The 9,609-nt window shown below is 38.4% G+C and overlaps 1 protein-coding gene across 1 annotated transcript; it reads left to right on the forward strand.

Moving 5' to 3' along the window:
• Window positions 1-8,148: 8,148 nt before the first annotated feature.
• On the forward strand, window positions 8,149-9,048 carry LOC128555439 (feeding circuit activating peptides-like). The gene has a single exon (XM_053537714.1). The coding sequence runs from the start codon at window positions 8,149-8,151 to the stop codon at window positions 9,046-9,048; it is 900 nt and encodes a 299-aa protein (XP_053393689.1).
• The last annotated feature ends 561 nt before the right edge of the window (window positions 9,049-9,609 follow it).

Here is a 9,609-nt window from a genome sequence, read left to right on the forward strand (position 1 = left end):
AGTTATTTACTAGCAAAGTCTACACAAGGAGACACAATTCCCTTAACTCTGATTTGAATTTTGACAGAGTTTTGCCCCTTTTTAACTTAGATTTTTTTTTACTGGCAAAGCTCTAATTCAGAGTCAAGCACTGAGAAAAGTCGAGCGCGCTGTCTTATGGACAGCTCTTGTTTGTTTTGGGTTTTATGTCATCTTTCAACAGTATTTCAGTTATGTAACGAGGGGCTGTTAACTTAACCAGTATACCTAGATTCTGTTCCAGCCTGTTCTCCGCAAGTAACTGCCAACTTCCCCACATGAAACAGAGGTGACGGACAAATAGAAATCATCCTTCAGGTCATATATAGATTACATATATTTTTTCTGTTCAAAATTTTGATTAAATAAAGGATATTACACAAGAGTCTTTTCATATTGAATTTATTAAACAAGTTGAATAAAATAATAAAATGTGAGGCTCTGCCCAGCATTTTAAGCTCACATGTCACAAAGTGACAAGGTGAACTTTTGTGATCGCGCAGCGTCCGTCTTCCGATAGTCTGTCCGTAAACTTTTGCTTGTGACCACTCTAGAGGTCACATTTTTCATAGGATCTTTATGAAAGGTGGTCTGAATGTTCATCTTGATATCTAGGTCAAATTCGAAACTTGGTCACATGCAGTTCAAAACTAGGTCAGTAGGTCTAAAAATAGAAAAACTTTGTGACCTCTCTAGAGGCCATACTTTTAAATGGATCTTCATGAAAGATAGTCAGAATGTTCAGCTTGATAATATCTAGGTCAATGTTGAAACTGGGTCACCTGCCTTCAAAAACTAGGTCAGTAGGTCAAATAATAAAAAAAACCTTGTGACCTCTTTAGAGGCCATAATTTTCTTGGGATCTGTATGAAAGGTGATCTGAATGTTCATCTTGATGATATCTAGGTCAAGTTCTAAACTGGGTCAACTGCGGTCAAAAACTAGGTCAGTAGGTCTAAAAATAGAAAAACCTTGTAACCTCTCTAGAGGCCATATTTTGAATGGATCTTCATGAAAATTGGTCAGAATTTTTATCTTGATGATATCTAGGTCAAGTTTGAAACTGGGTCACGTGCCATCAAAAACTAGGTCAGTAGGTCAGATAATAAGAAACCTTGTGACCTTTCTAGACGCCATATTTTTCATGGGATCTGTATGAAAGTTGGTCTGAATGTTCGTCTTGATGATATCTAGGTCACGTTTGAAACTTGGTCAACTGCCTTTAAAAACTAGGTCAGTAGGTCTAAAAATAGAAAAACCTTTTGACCTCTCCAGAGGCCATATTTTTCAATGGATCTTCATGAAAATTGGTCTGAATGTTCACCTTGATGATATCTAGGTCAAGTACGAAACTGGGTCACATGCCTTCAAAAACTAGGTCAGTAGGTATAAAAATAGAAAAACCTTGTGACCTCTCTAGAGGCCAAATTTTTCATGAGATCTTCATGAAATTGGTTAGAATGTTCACCTTGATGATATCTAGGTCAAGTTCAAAACTGGGTCTTGTGCCTTCAAAAACTAGGTCTTTAGGTCAAATAATAGAAAAAGCTTGTGACATCTCTGGAGACCATATTTTTCAATGGATCTTCATGAAAATTGATCAGAATTTTTATCTTGATGATATCTAGGTCAAGTTCATAACTGGGTCACATGAGCTCAAAAACTAGGTCACTATGTCAAATAATAGAAAAAACAACGTCATACTCGGTTCAAAACTGGGTCATGTGGGGACAGGTGAGCGATTCAGGACCATCATGGTCCTTTTGTTTCAATTTTATTCAACGAGTTTAAAAACTTCAGTGTGGATAGACACAAATGTTATATTCTTTTTGTCACATATTAGCTTTTCTTGTTGAAACATCAAAATTTCTTGTTTCTTTAACTATTATAGACCAAGTAAATACAACCAACGACTCCTATAAATAAACGACGTCAAGGTCAAAGCCTTATTACACTAGTTTATTTTCAAATTTATGTAATGGCTTTATTTCTCTCCCGCGACATCAAACATGTGATAAACAACATTTCAAGTCAGTACACTATTGAATTGTTGATATGATCTCACAGTAAATAAAGAAGGAAATAAAAACTATTTAATAATCAGTAATTAAGGGATAACATGCCTAACACTGGTAAAGAAGAAAATCAGTAAATGAGTATAAAAATTAGGTTTACTGTCCTATATTGCCTGTTTGTTTTGAGACAGATGGTGGATCAGAGCATGCTGTGATAGAAATGACGTTGTCAGGATTTGAGATGAAGACATGTAGGAATGATATGGTGACAGTGCTCAGCAACAGTCTCCTCTCTACACACACTTCTCTATAGATACGGTATGTTCATGTGTTCATATTCTTTGTTCCTTAGAACATTAGGAAAGTCATACCTTTACTTTGTGTTAACCCTTAACCTGCTAAATTTCTATAATGAACTTGTCCATTTTTAAATTTGAACAGTACCATTAACTGTTTAAACGGATGCTTACTAAAAAGATACTGACTGAATGGAGGAAAGTGCAGATCTTGATAAGACATCATGGATATGCAGGCTGATCAAGATCTACACAGGTCACAAATGCAGAATCAATCGTGTCTAGCATGATAAAGGTTAAGAGACTAGATATTTCCGGACTAGTAACAGTGTGGAAACACAGGGACATAAGATTTAGGGAAGCATGACAATTGTTTCTGCCAGATTATGTTAAATTTTAAATACTTATACTGTAAGAAAGTAGTAATTCTTTATTTGCATGTTACATACCCCATTGAAAATGAGGATTTATATTGTCATTCAGTCCATTCTATCACTCAGCCCCACTTGTTAGTCAGTCCCTGAATCAGTAAACCATTTACTTGTAGTTTCTGATCAATAACTGAATAATGTTTAAGACTGGAGCGATCAGACTATTATTCAGTCAAATGATTATCTGTTGTCAGTAGATGACTACTGTTGTTTTTAGGTCAGGTTATGAGAGGTATCTGTGACCTTTAAACTGAAAACTGTTTTCAGTCAATAACTAGAAATCTTGGGCCTACTCTCACCAAATTTGATATGAATTATAGTGATGTGATTGTTTACTGTCAGTAGACCAGGGGCCTGCATGCCTAGTGTCATGATCACTGCATCCTTGAGACTGAAAACCATTTTCAGTCATTCACAGAAGAAATCTATGACCAATGCTGTTTTGGGGTTCTTAATTTCATTAATCAATGTCACATTGACCCAGAGACTGAAAGTAGTTTGCAGTCTATGTCTGGTAAATATACAGGTGTCAGTCGTTGTAAGATAATTGTTTATGGTCAGTTTATCACCCAAAGGCATATTATTTTAGGGGTCAGTATGTTAAAGGTTTCTATGACAGCAAATAGTTTCTGAACAATAATTCTTGGATATGTTTGGCCTAATGCCTTCAAACTTATTAAGATGATTGACTTTTGTCAGTAAACCTTAATGTCTAGGGAAAGATCGGTATGTCAAAGGTCAAGGCCATGACAATTTTGACCATTGAATAGCTATAGGTCACTTGACCCTAAGGCCTGTGATCATAAGACGAGTGACAGAAGCCTGCAGTCAGTAGATACCTTAATTATTTTGGGGTCAGCTTTTCAAAGGTCAAGGTCAAAATGGCACTGAGGCTTAAAATTGTTTTCAAACAATAGCTAGTATATGTCTGGACCTTAATGGTTTAGTTGTATAAGTGATTGTTTGTTGTCTATTGTTTTGGGGGTCATTAGCATAAAGGTAAGGTCACATTATACCAGAACTTGAGCCTGAAAATTATGATACCAGTTATCTTCGACAGGCTATCTTGTTAGTTATAACAAATAGAACAACTTTGAACATTAGTTGTGAATAGTACACAGAATGTAATGGAAATTTGGAACAACTGAGTGATTAATTTGCAATAATGTAAATAAAATAGATAAAGCTTTTGTCCCTCAAATCAGAAATAAACATTGCAGCAGGTTTACACAGTCTGCAGTAATCTAGGTCACAGTTTGGTGGAAACATCTGTCTACAGTAAACCTCTCTTATAAAGAACACTCAGTTAGAAGGAACAGTTTTCAATTCCCCAATCTAATTCCTTCTTTATTCAATGTAAAAATCCTCGGTTATAGGGAACTCTGTTATAAGGAACACTCGGTTATAAGGAACACTTTTTTCAGTCCCAAAGTATGAAATTCAATGGAAAACACCTTGGTTATAGTGAACAGACATAAAAAAATAAAAATAATTGAAAACCGGAAATAAACAGCAGAATAGCTGATGATGTCAGAGTAACGCCAGCACTTTTACGCGCTTTCTTCACATGAATAAACACAAGTGTTTTGTTTCTATGATATTCATGGATACGATAAAAAGAAAATATATAATAGCATCATTAAAATTGACCAAATACTAGAAGATAGTAGACTTATATTTACTCAAAATTATGTACTAGAACTACATGTATTAGGGTATTTCATGTTATCCTATCCTAAACAAATTTGCTAAATACGCATGATTAACAATGGCAAACAGTCGAGTTTACCAAATTTCCAATTGTAAAAAATAAAGCAGGTGCTAAAATGGACAGTAGGAAACTATAGGTATAATTTACACTTTAGTCCGTATGTATGGCGCCGTTGTCTAGTCACAATACACTGTATGTCAAAACGCTTTACTTTTGAAGCTTAATGGGTAGTCTAATTTAACATTTTTTAAATACAAATTTGAACATTTATTTTATATCAGTATTGATGCCTATTAACATAACATGCAGTCGAGCAAGGTGAGGCGAGTAACTGCAGCATATCTTATAGTCATAATGAATGGCTGTCTAAATAAGAAGATAGAAATGACGGACAAAAAATAAACACAAATTACGGTCATTCTTACCGACGTACATTTTGGCTTAGGGTTTAATGCCATGTTTCAACAGTATCTCAGCCATATACATGCAGACCTTACCATCTCTACAGCAGAGGATTTGTACTCAACTTGCAACTTTCTCACATAAAGATTCATGGTCGGTCCGGAGTATGAGACCTTTTCAAACATTAGTCAAATAGTGTTTGCTATACAAATTGTGTTCGTTCTGCAAACCTCGGTTACAAGGAACTAGTTCGCCATATGGATACAAGGAACCTTTGTTATAAGGAACAATTTTTAGAGGTCCCAAGCTGTGCCTTATAAGCGAGGTTTACTGTATTTTATATTTGCAGATGGACAGAATAACTAGTGTTACACCAATATTTTCATGTCCATGTAAAACAAATGGTATGCATACAATTGATTGGTTGATTAGAGAGAACTCTTCCAGGTGGGAGGAAGTTGAAAATGACTGCCTAGTGTTTACTTACCAGTTACCTCGGAAATATGTTCAAGTTCAAGGTTTGATTCATGAAGAATTTAAATATTGAAACTTTGATTGCTCGTATTTTAATGTTTTGTGTGAATGTTGCTTTAAAACTATTTTATTAAATCTTCATAATCTTCAGCATGAATATCTTTTCCAGTCATGAAGTGCTCAAGGTGAGCTATTGTGGCCGGTCATTGTCCAGCATCTGTCAACATTTGCCTTGTTTACACTCTAGAGGCCACAGTTGTGATACAATATTTATGAAACTTAGAATGTTTGTCTTGATGATCTCTAGGTCAAATTTGAAAGTGGGTCATGGGGGTCAAAAACAAGGTCAGTAGGGCAGATCAAAGGAAAATCTTGTTAACACTCTAATAGTCTGCAGTTTAAGTTTGAAACTCATGAGAATTGGTCATAATGTATGTCGTGATGACCTAGAGGTCAAATTCAAATCTTGGCCATGCAGGGTCATATACTAGGTCACCCGATTAAATCAAAGGAAAAGCTTCTTAACACTCTAGAGGCCACATTTATGACCCTATCTTCATGAAACTTGGTCAGAACGTTTATCATGATGATCTTTAGGCCAAGTTAGAAACTTGGTCATGTGGGGTTAAAAACTAGTCACTAGGCCAGATCAAAGGAAAATCTTGTTAATACCCTAGAGACAACATTTTAGGTTTGAAACTCATGAGAATATGTCAGAATGTTTGTTTTGATAACCTCTAGGCCAGATTAGAATCTGGGTCATATTGGGTCAAAAACTAGGTCATTCTTAATCATATGGGGTCAGAAATTAGGTCACTTGATCAAATCTAAGGTAAACTTTGTTCACACTCTAGAGGCCACATTTATGACCCTATCTTCATGAAACTTGGTCAGAGTGTTAACCTTAATGATCTTTAGGCCAACTGCAAATCTTGTTCATGTGGAGTCAAAAACTAGGTCACCCACTCAGATCAAAGGAAAAGATTCTTAACACTGTATAGGCCACATTTCTGACCTTATCTTCATGAAACTTGGTCAATATGTTTATCTTGATGATTTCAAGGCCAAATTTGAATCCGGGTCATGTGGGGTCAAAAACTACGGCACCCGCTCAAAGGAACACTTATTAACATTCTAGAGGTCACATTTATGACCTGATGTTCATGAAAGTTCTTCAGAATGTTTATCTTGATGATCACTAGGTCTAGTGGTAGTTTGAATCTGGGTTGTGGGGTCAAAAACTAGGTCGCATGCTCAAATCACATAAAAACTTGTTAATACTGTAGAGGCCACATTTATGATCCTATCTTCATGAAATTTGGTCAGAATGTTTATCTCGATAATCTCTTTTTATGCCCCTGAAGGGAGGCATATTAGTTCTCAACTGTCTGTCCGTTCGTTCATTAGTTTGTTCGTTCGTTCGTTCGTCACAACGTTAACTTTTTGCATGAAGGCACTTTACTTGCGAACCACTGCACCCAGGACCTACAAACTTCACGTGCTGATAGTACTTAATGAGTACACGACCCCTACTGACTTTGGGGTTACCAGGTCAAAGGTCAAGGTCACAGGGGCCAATGTTAACTTTTTGCATGAAGGCACTTTACTCGCGAACCACTGCACCCAGGACCTTCGAACTTCACATGCTGATAGTACTTATTGAGTACACAACCCCTACTGACTTTGGGGTCACCAGGTCAAAGGTCAAGGTCACCAGGTCAAAGGTCAAGGCACTGTGGGGGCATTTGTCACCATTAGTGACAGCTGTTGTTGAATCTGGCTCATGTGGTGTCAAAAACTAGGTCACCTGGTCAAATCAAAGGAAAAGCTTGTTAATAGTCCAGAGATATAAGCCAAGTTATTAAAGTGAGCCATTCAGGGTCATCATGACCCTCTTAAGTTTTTAGCTAATTAGAAAGTGTTGATTCCATTCAACAAAAAAGTGTTCTGTTAAAAGAAAAGCACTTGTTTTATATATTAAACAATATTTTCAGTTTTAACCAAATTTATTGACCTGTAGTACACCATTTTTGAAATATCAAGGCATGACTATTCAATATATTTATATGGATCATTTCTTTCCAATTGTATTACAGCTCCAGCTATTGTGTTAATGAATGTTGAGGGTAAAGCTGTAAGCTTGAGCCCAGTCCTGACCTGGTTCAGGTACAAGCCTGTAACCAGAACAGTACAGTCCAGGGAAACAAAAATAGAACTAGACTTAGAACTAGCCAAGATGGCAACCCACTACAGACAAACCTTTCATAAGGTAGGTGCATCTGAAGGATGCCAGCCTGGCATATCCTTAGAAAGAGGGGCATGCATGCCTGGAGAGTTAATGTTGTTGGATTCTCACCTGTGGGTTTGAAATATCACTTTAGATATAGACTTCTTCCATGTGAAGAAGCCATTTAGCTGGCTTAAGGAAGGTCTTTGCTTGTACTCACTTGCTTTTGGGTAAGGTATGAATATGCAGGAGAGAGGTATGAACCTGCAGACAATAGCAGGAGAGTGGTATGCACATGTAGAACAGAGGTATGAAGATGCTAGGAGAAAGATATGAATAAGCAGAGAGTGAGATGAACCTGCAGCAAGTAGGAAGCCAGAGGAATGAACATGCTGTGAGTGAGGTATGAACATGCAGAGAGAGGTATGAACATGCTTGAAGTGAGGTATGAACAAGCAGAGAGAGGTATGAACTTGCTGTGAGGTATGAACATGCAGAGAGGTGTGAACCTGCTTGAAGTTCAGTATGAACATGCAAGAAATAGGTATGAGCATGTTGGGAGTGAGGTATGAACATGACAGAGGGAGATACTAACACACTGGGAGAGAGGTATACACATGCTTGGAGAGAGGTATGCACATGCTTGGAAAGAGGTATGCACATGCTTGGAGAGAGGTACGCTTATGCTTGGAGAGAGGTAAGCACATGCTTGAAAAGAGGTGTGCACATGCTTGGAGAGAGGTATGCACATGCTTGGAGAGAGGTATGCACATGCTTGGAAAGAGGTAAGCACATGCTTGGAAAGAGGTATACACATGCTTGGAAAGAGGTATGCACATGCTTGGAAAGAGGTACGCACATGCTTGGAGAGAGGTATGCACATGCTTGGAGAGAGGTATGCACATGTGGAGAGAGGTATGCACATGCTTGGAAAGGGGTATGCACATGCTTGGAAAGAGGTATGCACAAGCTTGGAGAGAGGTACGCTTATGCTTGGAGAGAGGTATGCACATGCTTGGAAAGAGGTAAGCACATGCTTGGAAAGAGGTATTGTGCATGCTTGGAGAGAGGTATGCACATGCTTGGAGAGAGGTACACTTATGCTTTGATAGAGGTATGCACAGGCTTGGAAAGAGGTGTGCACATGGTTGGAGAGAGGTATGCATATGCTTGGAGAGAGGTATGCTTATGCTTGGAGAGAGGTATCTACATGCTTGGAAAGAGGTATGCACATGCTTGGAAAGAGGTATGCACATGCTTCGATAGAGGTATGCACAAGCTTGGAGAGAGGTACGCTTATGCTTGGAGAGAGGTATGCACATGCATGGAAAGAGGTGTGCACATGCTTGGAGAGAGGTGCGCTTATGCTTGGAGAGAGGTATGCACAAGCTTGGAGAGAGGTAGGCTTATGCTTGGAGAGAGGTATGCACATGCTTGGAAACAGGTATGTGCACATGCTTGGAAAGCCAGGTGATAGGTATGCATGCTTGGAGAGAGGTATGCACATGCTTGGAGAGGAGGACTATGCTGGAGTATAAGCTTGGAAAGTATGTCATCTGAGAGGTATGCACATGCTTGGAGAGAGGATGATGGGTAGGGTTGCACATGCTGAAAGATGCAAGCTGAGAGAGGTACATTTATGCTTGGAGAGAGGTATGTACATGCTGGGAGAGAGGTATATACATGCTGGGAGAGAGGTATGTACATGTTGGGAGAGAGGTACATTTATGCTTTGAAAGAGGTGTGCACATGCTTGGAGAGAGGTATGCACATGCTGGGAGAGAGGTATGTACATGCTTGGAGAGAGGTATGCACATGCTTGGAGAGAGGTATGCACATGCTTGGAGAGAGGTATGTACATGCTGGGAGAGAGGTGTGCACATGCTTGGAGAGAGGAATGTACATGCTTGGAGAGAGGTATGTACATGCTTGGAGGAAGGTATGCACATGCTTGGAGAGAGGTATGTACATGCTGGGAGAGAGGTATGTACATGTTGGGAGAGAGGTATGTACATGCTTGAAGAGAGGTATGCAC

Source organism: Mercenaria mercenaria, chromosome 3 (genome assembly GCF_021730395.1).
Source record: "Mercenaria mercenaria strain notata chromosome 3, MADL_Memer_1, whole genome shotgun sequence".
Classification (NCBI taxonomy): Eukaryota; Metazoa; Mollusca; class Bivalvia; order Venerida; family Veneridae; genus Mercenaria; species Mercenaria mercenaria.